Here is a 17,794-nt window from a genome sequence, read left to right on the forward strand (position 1 = left end):
GTCATGTGTGATAAGGCTGGCGGGAAAAGAAAGTAAGCTGAAAGATGGTAAAAAGGGGTATATACTGCCACTTTTGGACATGATATACCCATTCCATTATGAACTCAGTGAAACTGCACTTGCCACTGGGGCTGCCTCATATTGAGCTTGTCAACAGTCAAGTAAAGAGAAAGACTAAAGAGTTGCTGACACCCTCCTGTTGAACTAATCACCACTGACAGCTTCTGGAAATTGAGGCATCACTGGCATTGACTGTGTAACCATTTGTGAGCCTACTAGATGTCCATGGAAAGTTGCGCACCGATGATCACACAGATGACTCTGGTTAAACACATTGGATCAAAACTAAAGAACGTCAAACACATGACTATATAAAAGGGACGAATGGAGAAAATGAGGGTGTGTAGAGGCAGGATGGAGATAGGAAAGTTTAGGAAGCCAGAGTAATCAGAATACATTGTTCAAGCATGAAGTACAGAGAGACATCTAGTATTGATCAAACCAATTAGATTATTGCTATTTGCATTGTGAAATTGAAGCTCAGAGACATATCAGCACAAGTGTGAACTTTCACTTTGCAAATACAAACTGGATTCTAAGTAGTTAATGACTTAAGTGGCAACACAGATTCTAGTGAATATACTAGAACTAGAAAAGCCACAAAGACATTATCATAGCACCGATTCAAATCTAGATAGTCTGTAATGATTTTGGTATAGTTTCAACATGTATTTCCTTTTGTTCTTTGTCATGAAGAAATATCATTTCTTGAGTCTGACATTGTAGAAAGTGCAGTGGCTAAATTTTGTAATCTAATTTGCCCCTGCTTCGTCCAACCAAAACACTTCCTTAGTTGTCCATACAGTTCTGTGTATCTGGCAGAAGTGGTCTTTCTATAACTCATGTAGAGACAGATTTCATTCTAAGACTAAATGTAGTGGTTATTAGAGAAAAAACAGTCACAAATAAATTTATATTGTTGAAAAATTTTTAAATTCTTTTTTCTCCACAGAATCTTCTACATTAGATTGCAGATTAGAGAATCACATCCGGCTCATCCTGGCTATCGTCATCCTGTTATGTCTTGGGTCTCTATTGCTGGATGCTTGCAACAGCAGAGGGAGCCCATGATGCCTTCAGAGAGTCCTAACCTGAGTGCCTAGCTACCCCTTCCTACACCTCATCAATGTTGGGAGGAGGGAGCCGCTTGTTGGTTCCCAGCCGCTTAGTCCTGAAATAATCACACAGAAACTGTATTAATTAAATCACTGCTTGGCCCATTAGCTCTAGCTTCTTATTGTCTAATTCTTATATATTAATTTAACTCATTTCTATTAATCTGTGTATGGCCATGTGGCTGTGGCTTACCGGCTAAAGTTCTGGCGTCTGTCTCCGGCGGGGCTACATGGCATCACTCAGACTCAACCCTTCTTTCTCCCAGTATTCTGTTTAGTTTTCCCCACCTACCTCTGTTCTCCTATAGCTTTGCTCTAGGCATAGAGCAGTTCTTTTATTAACCAATGACATTCACAGCATACAGAGGGGAATCCCACAACACATCAAAATGCTGGCAATAAAGAGTCTAAAAGGAGTTGTAATTTCTCTGCTAAATATTCAGTGTCTGGAGATGTGGTACAATACCTGTGATATGACTGGAATGTCATAATTCTTTGTGTGGTGTTTGTAGGAGAGATCCCCCAAGAAGCAGATTCCCATTTCTTGCTTTGGTCTCCTGTGGGACATCTTTGTGTAGTGCCCATCCCTCATTTCTCATTTCTCTGCATATAATTATCTTCCTCTTCATTCTCTGTTATCCTGTGGATATGCTACTTTGGAATGTGAGTGAATACATTGTTGACATCAGCATAGCCATGCCATAAATGCCAAATCTCTATACACTTGGGAATGCCAAAGCCTTCACTGGTCCTTGTGTAGATGTTGATAGTGAGTGCAGTAAGTACCATTTGCAACTTCCTCATCCATGTTGACTGCAGCCTTAGACTGCTGTCCTCCAGAGACTACCTATGAATTGAGCTAATCCACACCCATCATTCCTGCCATATATAACATCAGCAAGTCAATGAGTTCCCAATTAGCCGGTGCACCTCCAACAGAGTGAGTACTGTCCACCTGACTGACCCCAGCTTGGCTTGTTTCATTTAGTCTTTCCTTCTTTATCTCTTTGCGCCCCCAGTCAGAATCTTAAAGGCAGGTGCATGTGCTGCATCTCTACCCCATCTCATGCTAGGAGTTCCCCACTCTGTCATGTTCTCTCACTATGCTCTTCCACCACCGCCCCTGTGAACAACATCCATCCTTCAGTGTGAGTTTCCTTGTCAAGCACAGCACATATAATTTATATTTAGATTTATTTTTTCTTTCTTTTATTTATTTTTAAAAAGAAAACAAACTATCTTTTTTTTTAATTATACATACAAATCCAAGTTCCCACTCCCTCTGTCCTCCCGTACCCTTCACATATCCTCCCAACCCACCTCCATCCAATCCTCAGAGAGGGTAAGGCACATTGCTCTGGGGAAGGTCCAAGCCCCTACCTACTATGTCTAGGCTGAGCAAGGTATCCATTCAAAGAGAATAGGTTTCCCCAAAACCAGTACATGCAGTAGGGATAAATCCTGGTACCACTGCCATTGTCCCCTCTGTCTTCCCCAGCCATGCAACTGTCAACCACATTCAGTGGGACTAGCTTGGTCCTATGCTTGTTACTTCCCAGTCCGGCTGGTGTTTGTGAGCTCCCATTAGCTCAGGTAGACTATATCAGGTGTACCCATCATTGTCTTGACCTTTTTGCTTGTATTCTCATTCCTCCCACTCTTCAACTGTACTTTGGGAGCTCAGTTCAGTGCTCTGATGTGGGTCTCTGCCTCTGTTCCCATCAGTTGCTGGATGAAGGTTCTATGGTGATATTTAAGATATTCATCAGTCTGATTACAGGGCAAGGCAAGATCAGGGGCCCTCTCCTCTATTGCTTAGGATCTTAGGTGGAGTCATCCTGAGGATTCCTGGGAATTTCTCCAGAGCTACGTTTATTACTAACCCTATAATGACTCCACCAATCAAGATATCTCTTTCCTTGCTCTCATCACTCTAATTTCTGTCGTTCCTCCTCCTTGACTATCCCATTCCCTCAAGTTCTCCTCACCCCCCCTTCTCCTGTCCTCTTCCCCTTTCACGCTCTGTTCTCCCTGACCCCAATGCTCCCAATTTTGTCAGACAATATTGTCTGTTTCGACGTTCCAGGTGGATCTATATATGCTTTTCTTAGGCTTCACCTTATTACTTTGCTTCTCTATGATCAAAAACTATAGGCCCAGTATTCTTTGTTTATAGCTAGTGTCCACTTATGAGTTAGTACATACCATATTCATCTTTTGGGTCTGGGTTACCTCACTCAGGTCAGTGTTTTCTAAGTCCATCCATTTGCATGCAAAATTCAAGGTGTCATTGTTTTTTACAGCTGGGTAGTACTCTAATGTGTAAATGTGCCACATTTTCTTTATCCATTCTTTGGTTGAGGAACATCTAGATTGTTTCCAGGTCCTGGCTATTACAAATAATGTTGCTATGAACATAGTTGAGCAAATGCCTTTGTAGTATAATTGAGCATATTTTTGGTATATGCTCAAGAGTGGTATTCCTGAAACCTGATGTAGGTTCATTCTCAATTTTCTGAGAAACCGCCATATTGATTTCCAAAGTGGCTGTACAAGTTTGCATTTCTACCAGCAATGGATTAGTGTTCTGCTTACTCCACATCCTCTCCAGCAAAAGCTATCATTTGTGTTTTTGATCTTAGCCATTCTTACAGGTGTAAGATGGTATCTCAGAGTTGTTTTGATTTTCATTTTCCTGATGACTAAGGATGTTGAACATTTCCCTAAGTATCTTTTAGGCAATTTGAAATTCTTCTGCTGAGAATCCTCTGTTTAGTTCTGTATTCCGTTCTTAAATTGGGTTATTTAGATTTTTGGTATCTCATTTATTGTTATTTTTTTTATTAGATTTTTTTAAAAAAATACCAATCCAAATTCCCACTCTCTCCCACCCCAGGCCCCTCTAATCCTAAGAGAGGGTAAGTCACGTTGCTTGGTAGAAAGTCCAATGGCCTCCCTAATATATCTACGTTGAATAAGGCATACATTCAAAGAGAATAGGATCCCAAGAAGCAAGTACATGCAGTAGAGACAAATACCAGTGTTAATGCCAGTGGCCTCTCAGACTGCCTCAGCCACACAACTGTCAGCCACATTCAGAGTGACTAGTTTTGTCCTATGTTTGTTTCTTCCCAGCCCAGCTGGAGTTGGTGAGCTCCTATTAGCTCAGGTAAATTGTTTCAGTTGGTGAACCCTTCATGGTCTTGACCTCTTTGTTCATATTCTCATTCCTTCTACTCTTCAACTGGACTTTGGGAGCTCAATTCAGTGCTCCGATGTGAGACTCTGCCTCTGTTTCCATCTGTTGTTGGATGAAGGTTCAATAATGATATTTAAGATAATCATCAGTCTTACTACAGGGCAAGGCCAGTTTAGGCACCTTCTCCTCTATTGCTTAGGGCCTTATCTGGGGTCATCATTGTGTATTCCTGATAATTTTTTTAGAGCCAGTTTTCTTGCTAGCCCCATAATGGCTCCCTAAATCAAGATATCTCTTTCGTTGCTCTCATATCTGTTCTTCCTCCATCTTAACTATCCCATTCTCTCAAGTTCTCCTCAACCCTCCCCGTCTCCCATTCTTTCTATCCCCAACCCTATTCTCCCAATTTTATTAGGTGATCTTGTCTGTTTTCCATTTCAGGGTGGGTCTATATATATATTTTAAAAGATTTATTTATTTATCATGTATACAACATTCCTTCTATGTATACTTGCATGCCAGAAGAGGGCACCAGATCTCATTATAGATGGCTGTGAGCCACCATGTGGTTGCTGGGAATTGAACTCAGGACTTCTGGAAGAACAGTCAGTGCTCTTAACCTTTGAACCATCTCTCCAGCCCCTATATCTTTTTCTTTTGGTTCATCTTATTACTTACCTTCTCTAGGATCAAGAACAATAGGCTCAATGTCCTTTATTTATGGCTAGTATCCACTTATGAGTGAGTACATACCATATTCATCTTTTTTTGGGTCTGGCATACCTCACTGAGGGTAGTGTTTTCTAATTCCATTCATTTGCATGCAAAATTCAAGATGTTTTTCTTTTTTTTTTACCACTGAGTAGTACTCTGATGTGTAAATGTCCCACACTTTCTTTATCCATTCTTCTGTTGAGGGCATCTAAGTTGTTTCCAGATTCTGGCTATTATAAATAGTGCTGCCATAAACATAGTTGAATAAATCTTTTGTAGTATGATTGGGCATCTTTTGGGTATATTTCCAAGAGTGGTAATGCTGGATCCTGAGGTAGGTTAACTTGCAATTTTCTGAGAAACCACCACCCTGATTTCCAAAGTGGTTGCACAAGTTTTCATTCCCATCAACAATGGATGAATGTTCCCCTTACTCCACATCCTCTCCAGCATAAGCAATCATTAGTGTTTTTGATTTTAGCCATTCTGACAGGTGTAATATGGTATCTCAGAGTTGTTTTGATTTGCATTTCCCTGATCACTAAGGAAGTTGAACATGTCCTTAAGTATCTTTTGGCCATTTGAAATTCTTCTGTTGAGAATTCTCCATTTAGTTCAGCACTCCATCTTTATATTGGATTATTTAGAATTCTAATGTCTAGTTTCTTGAGTTCTTTATATATTTTGGAGATCAGTTCTTTGTCTGATGTGGGGTTGATAAAGATCTTTTCCCAATCAGTCGGCTGTCTTTTTGTCTTATTGACTGTATCCATTGTTTTACAGAAAGCTTCTCAGTTTCAGGAAGTCCCATTTATTCACTGTTGCTCTTATTATCTGTGCTACTGGTGTTATATTTAGGGGGTGGTCTCCTGTGCCCATGTATTGAAGGCTACTTTCAACTTTCTCTTCTATCAGGTTCAGTGTGGTCAGATTTATATTGAGGTCTTTAATCCATTTTGACTTGAGTTTTGTGCATGGTGTTAGATATGGATCTATTTTCGTTCTTCTACAGGTTGACATCCAGTTATGCCAGCACCATTTGTTAAAGATGCTTTCTTTCTTCCATTGTATAATTTTAGCTTCTGTCAAAAATCAGGTGTTCATAGGTATGTGGATTAATATCCAGGTCTTTAATTAGATTCCATTGGTCAATGTCTCTGTTTTTATGCCAATGCCAAGCTGTGTTCATTACTGTAGCTCTGTAATAGAGTTTGATTTCAGGGATGGTAATGCCTCCGGAAGTTTCTTCATTATATAGGACTATTTTGGCTATCCTAAGTTTTTTGTTTTTTCATATAAAGTTAATTATTGTTCTCTCAAGGTCTGTTGTTCTTAAGATGTAGTTCTTAACTACTGCTCCAAAGTCTCCCAGTGTACTACTATGCTTCCCTGTCATCAAGATCAAGAACTAAACCTCTAAAGTGGTAAGTCCCCAATTAAATACACCCTCCCACAAGAGTTCCTTTGGTCATTATGTCCCTTCATGAGAACACAACAGTGATGACGACAGATTTCTATGCATAGTAGAATTTAGTTCACCAGTGAAGGAAGATGTAGCTTTCAGGTAAATAGATGGAGGTGGAAAACATCATACTGAGTGAGATAATCCAGACCCAGAAAGATAAATGTAGCATGTTCTCATTCATATGTGGATCTCAGTGTTGATTCTTCCTTTGTGTCTTTAAAGTCCAAAAAGCAAACCAAACAAACAAACTAAAAAATCAGAAAAGTACAAAGGCAGAGTTGGTAGAGTGGGGGAAGAAAGATCTTAAGGCAGTTGATATTAAAGGGAAAAGGGAGTAATGGGGAAGGAGGTTTAATCAGGAAGAGGGCGGGATTATAGGGCAGAAGAAGGGGAGCTAAAAATAAAGATGTGTGAAAAACCACATGGAAACCTACTTCTTTATAAGCTTCTATATATTTTATATATGTAAGTATGTGTGTACATGATTATGCATATACTTGTACATATATTCATGTAAAAGAATTTAACTGAAGTTAGTCTACACAGGGAATTATACTCCTCTAGTAGGAATTAAATGTGACCAAAATGCATTGCATGTAATGTTCAAGGATCTTAGGGGAGGGAGAAATAGACAGGATAATGGAGCATATATACTAGGATGGCAGTGGGGGTAGGAAGAAAAGCTAGAGGAGCGTGGAGGTACAGGAAAGGCACTAGAGAAAGGGATGAGTCTAAAGTCTAATGTCACCAATGTAGAAAAATATCACAACTGAACATATTGCTGATCAAAAACTAAAGCTAAACAAAGAAGACAGGTGCTGTGCTTGACAAGGAAATTCACACTGGAGGATGGATATTGCTCACACGGTCAGTGGTAGAGGAGCATAGTGAGAGATCAAGACAGAGTAGGGGACTCCTAACGTGAGATGGGGTGGAGATGCAGCACATATAGTTGAGTTTGAGAATCTGACTGGGGGCAAAAAGAAATGAAGAACGAAAGACTCAAAAGAAGCAAGTGAAGATGGGATAAGGTGGACAATACACTCTCTGTTGGAGATATACAAGCTAACTGGGAACTCATTGAGTTGCTGATGTTATATACATAGGAATGAGGGGGGTAGGTTAGCTTGTATCCTAAGGAGTCTCCATAGAACAGTCTAGGGCTGCAGTCAGCATGGATAAGGAAGCTACAAATGGTACTTACTACACTCACTCTCAACATCTACACAAGAACCAGGGGAGGCTTTGGCATTCTCAAGTGTCTAGGGGACTGGCACCAGTGGCATGGCTATGCTCATGTTAATGATGCATATTCAATTATATTCCAAAATAGGATGCCCACAGGGCATTAGAAAACAAAGATGAAAGCAATCGTATGCACAGAAAAAAGAAAAGAGGAATGGGCGCTACACAAAGATGATAGATCAGAAAAACAGGAATCTGCTAAAAGGGGAATCTCTGCTATAAAACCATAAAAAGAATTCTGAAATTCCAGTCACATCGCAAGTATTGTACCACAAATCCAGAGAGATCACAATTTCTTTTAGACCCTTTATTGCCAGTATTTTGTTGAGGTGTGGAAAGGGGAAGCTAGGCTTTTAGTTTAGGACTCTCTAAAGGCCCCATGGGCTCTTTTCTGCTCTTCCAAGCATCCAACAATAAAGCCCCAAGTCCTAACAGGAGGATGACAGCCATGAAAAGTCGAATGCAATTCTCTAATCTGTAATCTGAAGTAGAAGACTCTGTGGAGGAAAAGTAAAGCAAAATTTAAAGTTTTTTAAACAATAAATATCACTTATTTTTGGCTGTTTTTTCTATAATGACTTCTACATTGGTCTTAGAACACAAATACATCCCTACATGAGTTATAGAAAGAGCACTTCTGCCAAATATACAGAAATATATAGACAGCTTAGCTTTTTGGTTGAATGAGCTAGGGAAAGTCAGATTACAAAATGCAGCTACTGCACTTTCTACAATGTAAGACTCATGCAAGGATCATATTTCTTCGGAACAAAGCACAAAAAGAGATGGAGGTTGAACCTGTACCAAAATCATTACAGACGATCTAAAGAGAATTGGTGCTGATTACTAGGATAATGTCATCTCTGGTTCAAGTATATTCACTAGAGTTTGTGGTGCAACCCCAGTCATTAACTACTTAGGTCTCAGTTTGTATTTGCAAAGTGAATGTTCATACTTGTGCTATAGTTCTTAGAGAACACATCTGTGTCCCTAGTCTCCATATCTAGAATATGTCACCTCCACTGAAACTCTGAAACATTCCAACTCACTGGATGAGCTAAGGATACAGAACTGAATCTTTTCCATCATGAAGACTGAATCTGCTCTCTTCCTACATAAACCCAAAAATCCTGAGTAAAATTCCTCTTGTTCTCTTTGGCAAATGTTTTTACCCTTCTTCATGAGTATAATGCCTATTTGTATGCAGCATTGTGCTAAAAAATATGGTATGAGACAAAAATTCAAGTCTTTCTGAGTGAAGAAACTAGCACAGGCACTTTCAAATTCTCTATCACTATTAGCTAGCAAGTGTGTGTGTGTGTTTCTGTGTGTGGCTTACAAAGCCAATAACGTGTGGGAATAGCACATATCATGATGGTTAATGATGTCTCTGATCCAGAGGAATACACCTCCGTATACCCTAATTTCACATGATTGGCGGATAATCTTCAGATTCCAGAATGCAGATGAAGTGATTCCATACAGGCACTGTGCAATATCCATTACACAGCTGAAAACCAGCGGAATTGCTGAGTCCTGCTTGCTACATCTTGAGGCCTCTATAATTACAAACTTAAAGAGCTAGTGTAAGATATGCAGTCACCTGTGGTTGACAGCACAAGGGGATCACTAGGCAGTGACCACAAGTAGGAATTGCGTTTGTAAGAGCCAAAGCATATGTACATCCTCTTGTGACCTGGGCTCACAGGGGAGATAAGAAATGTGTTATGGTCCTGATGTGAGCAGTTTCTGGGCAAGGAAGCATTTCCACCTCTGCAGAGGATGAAGATGTCAAAGGAATGATGCGTGTGACAGAGAAGAGTCATTTTTCTTTCTGAGGATCCCTTTGGTCTTGAATCAATAGTAAGGGATGGTTTGATCTTATAAACACCTGGAAGAGAAAAGACCTTGTAATTATCTGGTCACGGTGACACTCGTAATCAGAGGGCAGTGGATCTCTGTTAGTTTAAGACCATTCTTATCACTGGCTGGTGGTGGCACACACCTTTTTAAATTATTAATATTATTGTTTATTTTTTTAAAAAGAAAAAACTATAATTTTTCATTTTACATTCCAATCCCAGTTTTGACTCTCTCTTTTCCTCCCATTCCCTTCAACTTAATCCCCACCGCAACCCCCATCCAATCCTCAGAGCAGTTAAGTCACATTGCTGTGAGGAAAGAAAGACCCTCCCCACTATATCCAGGCTGAGCAAGGTATCCATTCAAAGAGAATGGGTTTGAAAAAGCCAGTACAAGCAGCAGGGACAAATTGTGGTGCCACTGCCAGTGGCCCCAGAGTCTGCCCCAGTCATACAACTGTCACCCCAATTAAGAGGATCTGGCTTGGTCCTATGCTGGTTCCTTTCCTGTCCTGACAGAGTTGGTGAGCTTCTTTTAGCTCAGGTAAACTGTTTCAGTGGGTGTCCCTATCATGATCCTGACCTCTTTGCTCATATTTTCATTTCTCCCACTCTTCAACTGGACTTTGGGAACTCAGCCAAGTGCTCCACTGCAGGTCTCTGACCCTGACTCCACCAGTTGCTGGATAAAGGTTCTTTGGCGATGCTTAAGGGCAAGGCCAGTTCAGGTACCCTCTCTACTATTGCATAGGGTCCTGGCTGGGGTTATCCTTATGGATTTCTGGAAATTTTTCTAGTGCTAGGTTTCTTGTTAGCCACATAATGGCTCCATAAATCAAAATATCTCATTCCTTGCTCTATGTCTCTGTCCCTGCCCCATTTCAACTATCTTCTTTCTTCAAGATCTCTTCCCATCCAATTAAAAAATGGGCACCCTCTTCTCTGCTGGAGTGGGAGGGAAATGGGAGAATAGGGGGACGTGGAAATTTTAAATAAATAAATAAATAAATTAAAAAAAATGGGGCACTGAACTGAACATAGAATTCTCAACAAAAGAAGTTCAAATGGGCAAGAGACACTTATGGTCATGTTCAACCTCCTTAGCAATCAGGGAAATGCAAATCAAAACAACTTTGAGATACCATCTTACACCTGTCAGAATGGCTAAAATCGAAAACACCAATGACAGCCTTTGCTGGAGAGGATGTGGAGTAACGGGAACACTCATCCATTGCTGGTGGGAATGCAAACTTGTGCAACCACTGTGGAAATCAGTGTGGTCGTTTCTCAGGAAATTAGGAGTCAACCTACCTCAGGATCAGGCACTATCACTCTTGGGGATATTCCCAAGAGATGCCCAATCACACTACAAAAGCCTTTGTTCAACTATGTTCATAGCAGCATTATTTGTAATAGCCAGAACTTGGACACAACATAGATGCCCCTCAACTGAAGAATGGATAAAGAAAGTGTGGAATATATACACATTAGAGTACTAGTAAGCGGTAAAAAATAATGACATCTTGAATTTTGCATGCAAATGGATGGAAATAGAAAACACTATCCTGAGTGAGATAACCCAGACCCAAAAAGATGATTATGGTATGTACTCACTCATTTGTGGACTTTAGCCATAAACCAAGGTCATTAAGCCTATATATTTCACAAGCCCAGAGAAGCCAAATAGCTAGGTGAACCCAAAGAAAAACATATATAGATCCTCTTGGAAATTGGAAGCAAACAAGATTGCAGGGCAAAAGCTGTGAGCATGGGGGTGGGTGCACTGGTGGGAGTGAGTTTGGGGGAAGGGGAGAGGGGGAGAGGGAAGAGAGAAGGGAAGGACTGGCAACAGTTTGGGGGAGTGGGAGGGTGGAGATGGAGGAAGGGCAGATATAGGAGCAGGGAAAAAGATACCTACATTAAGGGATCCATTTTAGGGTTGGCAAGAGACTTGGCTCTAGAGGGGATCCCAGGTTTCCACGGGGATGCCCCCAGCTAGGTCCTTGGGCAGCAGAGGAGAGGGTGCCTGAACTGTCCTTGCCCCACTATCACGCTGATGATTATCTCGAATGTCACCATAGAATCTTCATCCGGCGATGGATGGAGATAGAGATAGAGACCCTCATCAGAGCAACGGACTGAGCTCCCAAGGTCCAGTTGAAAGGCAGAAGGAGGGAGAAGATGAGCAAGGAAGTCAGGACCGCGAGGGGTTGGTCCACCCACTGAGACAGTGTGCCTGTTGTAATGGGAGCTCACCAAATCCAGCGGGACCGGGTCTGAATGAGCATGTGTTCAAATCGGACTCTCTGATTGTAGCTGACAGTGGGGGCTGACTGAGAAACCATTGATAAAAGCACTGGGACTTGTTTTTACGGCATGTTCTGGCTTTTTGGGACCCTAGTCTATATGGATGCACATCTCCCTAGACCTGGATGTAGGGTGGAGGGCCTTGGACTTCCCACAGGGCAGGGTTCCCTGGCCTCTCTCAAGCAGGGTGGAAGAGGGAGGAAGGGGTGTGAAAGAGCGGGAGGGGATTGGGAGGAGGGAAGGAAGTGTAAATAATCAAATGGAAAAATAAGTAATAAAAAGAAAGGTTGATAGGAAACACAAGAGATTATTCATTAAACTTGGTAACCGCTGATTTGTAAAAAAAAAAATAAATAAAAAGAACTCTCTTCTCCCCTCCCCTTCTCCCCTACCACCTTCCCTTTTCCCCCACACCCCCATGCTCCCAATTTTTCAGGAAATCTTGTCTATTTCCCCATCCCAGGGGGATCTCTCTATATATTTCTCTTAAGGTTCATTTTGTTGCTTAGCTTCTTTAGGGTCATGAACTGTAGGCTCATTATTTTTGTTTAACAGCTAGTATCCACTTATGGACGAGTAATTACCATGCTCTTCTTTCTGGGTCTAGGTTACCTCACTCAGGATGGTTTTCTCTAGTTCCATCTATTTGTATGCAAATTTCAAAATGTCATTGTTTTTTACTGATGAGTAGCACTCCATTGTGTAAATGTACCATATTTTCTTTATCCATTCTTCGGTTGAAGGGCATCTAGTTTGTACACAGGTTGTGAATATCACAAATAATGCTGCTACAGACATAGTTGAATGAATGTCCTTGTAGTATGGTTGAGCATCCTTTGATTACATGCCCAAGAGTGGTATTGCTGGGTCTTAAGGTAGGTTGATTCCCAATTTTCTGAAAAACCACCATACTGAATTCCAGAGTGGTTCTACAAGTTTTTATTTCCACTAGCAATGGAGGGGTATTCCCCTTATTCTGCATCCTCTCCAGTATAAGCTATAATTGGTGTTTTTAATCTTAGCCATTTTGACTGGTGTAAGATTACCATCTCAGAGTCATTTTGATTTGCATTTCCCTGATGGCTAAAGATGTTGTACATTTTCTTAAGTGTCTTTTGACTGTTTGAGATTTGTCTGTTGAGAATTCTCTGCTTAAATCTGTACTCTATTTTTAAATTGAATTGTTTGGAATTTTGATGTCTAATTTCTTGAGTTCTTTATATATTTTGGAGGTCAGTCCTCTGTCTGATGTGGGGTTGGTGAAGATCTTTTCCCATTGAGTAGGCTGCGTTTTTGGCTTATTGACTGTGTCCTTTGCTCTATAGAAATTTCTCAGTTTCTGGAATTTCCATTTATTGTTTCTATCAGTGGCTGTGCTACTGGGGTTATATTTAGGAAGAGGTCTTCTGTGCCCATGCAATGAAGGCTACTTTCCACTTTCTCTTCTATCAGGCTCAGTATGGTCAGATTTATATTGAGGTTTAATCCATTTGGACTTGAATTTTATACTTGGGGACAGATATGGATCTATTTTCATTCTACATGTTGACATCCAGTTTTGCCAGCACCATTTGTTGAAGATGTTTTCTTTTTTTCACTGTATAATTTCAGCTTCTTTGTCAAAAATCAGGTGCTCATAGGTGTGTAGATTAATATTTAGGTCTTGATTAAATTCCATTAGTCAGTCTGCCTGTTTTTATGCAAATACCGGGTTGTTTTCATTACTGTTGATCTATAATAGAGCTTGATGTCAGGGATGGTAATGCCTCTGAAAGTTCCTTTATTGTATAGGATTGTTTTGTCTTTATTGGATTTTCTGCTTTTCCATATGAAGTTGAGCATTGTTTTTTTCAAGGTCTGTGAAGAATTGTGTTGGGACTTTGATGTGGATTGCATTGAATCTATAGATTGCAATTGGTAGTAGGATTGCTATTTTTTACTATGGCATGGACTCTCCAAGAGCATGGGTGATCTTTCCATTTTCTGGTGTCTTCTTCAAATTCTTTCTTAAAGACTTGAAGTTCTTGTCAGATAGATCTTTCACTTCTTTGGTTAGTGTTTCCCTAAGATATTTTCTGTTATTTGTGCCTATTGTGAAGAGTGATGTTTGTTTGATTTCTTTCTCACCTTCTTTATCATTTGTATATAGTAGGGCTACTGATTTTTTGAGTTGATCTTGTATTCTGGGTAGCTCAACCTTTAATACTAGCACTCAATGGCAGAGGCAGGTGGATCATTGTGAGTTTAAGGCCAGCCTGGTCTACAAGAGCTAGTTTCATGACAGACTCCAAAGCAACACAGAGAAACCCTGTCTTGAAAAATCTCCCCCCCCCACCAAAAAAGAGAATTTTTATCTACATCAAGGTATCTAAGCCAAAGTGTTGTATGAGACCCTGTTTCTCAAAATATCACAGAAAATCCTGTTCTTTAAAATACATTCAGAACCTGACCACCGAGTAGAAAATAAAAAGAAAGGTAGAAATTCATCCATTATTAATTGAAAGGGATTGCCAAGCATGTTTGCATTATTTTTCATGACAAGACCATAGAGAAGCTTTATGTATGTACAGAAGGCTGCTGTCAGCTCCCATGAACTCCATCCCTTCAGGGCTGTAGTCACAATTCTGAAGGGAGCCTTGAACATGGTCAGCACAGAAGTATGGCCACAAACAAAAACAGAAGGTTTGAGGATAAATCTTATTTGGTGGAGTTCTTGCCTAACATACACAGGGCATTGTGTTCTATGCCTATCACCATATGGATAGTGTCATTGTTCATGTCTATAATGACAGTACTTGGAGAGTAGAAGAATAGGGATCAGAAACTCAAGATTATATTAGTATACACAACAATTTTAAAGACAGACTGAGATATTTGAGAACCTGTCTCAAAAATATAAAAAAAATGGAAATTGAAAAGGATAGGATGAGATGAGAGAACAGGAAGATAGGAAAAGAATAGAGAAGAGAGAAGAGGAGAGGAGAGGGAAGAGATCAATATATGTGAGTAGAAATACAGAGCAGGGCTTGGTACGGGGTATATGTGGTTAGGTAGGATCAGAGACTGAATCTGAAGAACAGTGTTTTTGGGCAGTTACTCACCTGTCACCACCAGCTCCAGATGGTCACTGTTTTGTGACCATTCACCTTCCTTGGTGTAGTCACAGTGGTAAGTCCCTGCACTGGTGTGTGTCATATTCTGCAGGCTGAATTCAAACACCTCCTGAACTCCCTGTGGGGCACGATCAAACCACTTTCCATTGAGTACATAATGGGTTAGACGCACATGCGTCACTCCTGGAGGGGTCCTGCAGAAGACCGTCACATCACTGCCTATGGAAATCACAGATCCTGGAACGGCCCAGATGGAAGTCTTGGGTGGTGGCCCTGGAGAGACACAGGAACAGAGCGCCAGTCAACTGATATCAGCAGGGCCAGGATCTCAAGGAGCTATAGAGTAGCTGCCACAATTACTAATTAAGAAAATGCCCCACTGACGAGCCCACAGGCCAATTTGGTCAAGGCAATTCTTTAGTTGATATTACTTCTTCCAGATGATTGTAGCTTGAGTAGAGTTGGAAGAAAATTAACCAGCACACTTCTGTAGTGAAATCTCATCATTTTCAGAATTGAGCTTCTGGCATAGTTCCAAAGGACTAATCATCTTTACTGTTCTCACATGATATAAGAATTACTTTTATACCTTAATGCTATCAGTGACTTCTCCCCTTGTCCTTTATTTATTGTCCTAGCTCAAGAATGAACCCTGTGTTTTGCCTTTCTTATCACCAAACCTTCCCAATTCACTGACCCAATCGACAGAAAATCCCATTAAATCACTGACCTATGTCTGTCATTTGCTTCCATGTAAAATTCAACCACTATGCCCGCCTCCAATATCACACAGAGCCTGGGAGCCTTTGAAAATAAATTAATCACATCTGGGCAACAGGCACATTAGACAGCATTCTCTTTAAGTCTCACTTGAGGATGATGTGTCTTTCCAAGGGCAGAAGTCAGTAAGAAAGCCAGACACAGCCCAGGTGAGATGAGATGGGGGAAAAAGAAAACAAATTGAAAATCAGATATCTGTATTCTCAGGAGGAAACTTGTATGTGCAGGTACTCCCTCCTCTGTGCCATTTATTTCAATATCATTCTGAGACACATATCATGCAGGCATTACCAGAGCACAGTTGAGAATTCTCATCCCAAAGAAGGCTGCTATGTCAGTACTCTAAGTAAGTGGTTGCCAGTGAAAATTCCATCTCAGAATCTGTGAAAGGTGCTTCAAGCTCCTCCTCCAAACATAGTTACCCATGCTAAAACAGAGAACAGACTCACCATGTTGTTCCCAGACCCCCTGTTCCATTAAACACACTGAAATAGAAAAAAAAAATACATACCAGGTGAGAGAAGTCTGTCCTTTATACACTGATCCCAACCCCAGAGCTCAGATCAAAAGACCCAGGTTATAAATCTCAGAGTTTGTATTCATTACCACTCTGGCTAAAAATAATGACCCCTATCACACTTACCAAGTCCAAGAAGAGTAGTCCCAAGGACCATGACAGTGCCTCATGCCAGAACTCCACATACACAGCACACAGAACTCCACATACACAGCCCACAGAATTGGTGACAGAGTTCACATAGTGGGGCACACTTGTGGGATAGAGCAGGCTCGAGGCTGGGATGATGACATCCGATACAAAAGAGGAAGAGGATGTACTTGCACAAGTACTGTCTCTGACATCCTTCTACACTACAGCTCTAAGCTGGGCAAAAATTCCTCTATGCACTTACTCTCAGGCTTTAAATTCTCAAAAATGAAATTTAAAGGGCTAGGAGTGATGCTGTTCCCTTGTATCTCCACATCTGATGTAGAAGACTTGTGGCCAATGCTTCAGAGAAAACAGGTTGATCCAACTAGAAAACACAAAGCAAAAATTCATAATCTACCAAAACAATTAGATTCTTCTTGATGGGAGATAGGTAGACACCAAATCTGACAAGATACATGGGAGGGGATGGCCAGTGAAGATGCTGGGAATCAGTGCTTCTGTAGTGTATGGATGGTCTCAGCAAATTCCCTGACAAAATAAACATAGAAAAGTCCCTATATTGACTGAGCAAACAAAAACAAAAAATTAAAAACAGGCTACGGAACTAAACAGAGTTCTCAGAAGAAAAAATGCCAATGACTAATAAATACTTACAAAAGTGTTCACCATCCTGAGCCACCACAGAAATAATTGAAATTAAAACTACTTTGACATTTCATTTTACTATAGTCAGAATAGTTAATTAAGAAAACAAAAGTTGCCATCCAGGCCTCATGAAGCATGCCCTAGGAGAGATGTAGAGGTGGAGGCATAATAGAGATGACAGGTGAGAGAGGACTGAGATCTACATTCTGTCATTGCCCAGTATGGTTGACAGGATGGTATAAAATACTTTGGAGCTTGTGCAGACATAGACTCAGCCCCTGAACCTGACACCCAACCATGGGATGCCCCTGGGTCTGGGCAATAACCCCCTGGCTCTGTAATGATGGAGGCCTGAAAAGAGGAAAGGTCCACTGATGTGGGTTTTCTCTCTGTATGCTGTGATTACCATTAATGAATAAAGAACTGCTTTGAGCCTATAGCAGAGAAGGGTGGGGCAGAGCAGAGTTAGGCGGGGAGGACTAGACTGATTGATGGAAGAAAGAAGGGTAGAATGAGAGAGATGCCATGTAGTCCTGCCGGAGACAGATGCCAGAACTTTAGCTGGTAAGCCACAGCCATGTGGCCATACAAAGATTAATAGAAATGGGTTAAGTTAATA

The 17,794-nt window shown here is 40.8% G+C and overlaps 2 protein-coding genes across 3 annotated transcripts in view; one reads left to right on the forward strand and one right to left on the reverse strand.

Moving 5' to 3' along the window:
* Nucleotides 1-17,794, forward strand: part of LOC125395534 (leukocyte immunoglobulin-like receptor subfamily A member 3) — a 69,666-nt gene that overhangs the window by 28,152 nt on the left and 23,720 nt on the right. The window lies entirely within an intron of this gene.
* Nucleotides 8,091-16,623, reverse strand: LOC125395532 (leukocyte immunoglobulin-like receptor subfamily A member 5). Its single transcript, XM_087909711.1, has 5 exons — nt 16,504-16,623; nt 16,310-16,345; nt 15,069-15,353; nt 9,402-9,689; nt 8,091-8,295 (listed from the first exon to the last, which is right to left on the reverse strand). The coding sequence occupies exons 1-5, from the start codon at nt 16,532-16,534 to the stop codon at nt 8,144-8,146; spliced, it is 792 nt and encodes a 263-aa protein (XP_087765837.1). The 5' UTR covers nt 16,535-16,623; the 3' UTR covers nt 8,091-8,143.

The sequence above is a fragment of the Myodes glareolus genome, chromosome 1 (assembly GCF_982192425.1).
Source record: "Myodes glareolus chromosome 1, mMyoGla1.1, whole genome shotgun sequence".
NCBI lineage: Eukaryota > Metazoa > Chordata > Mammalia > Rodentia > Cricetidae > Myodes > Myodes glareolus.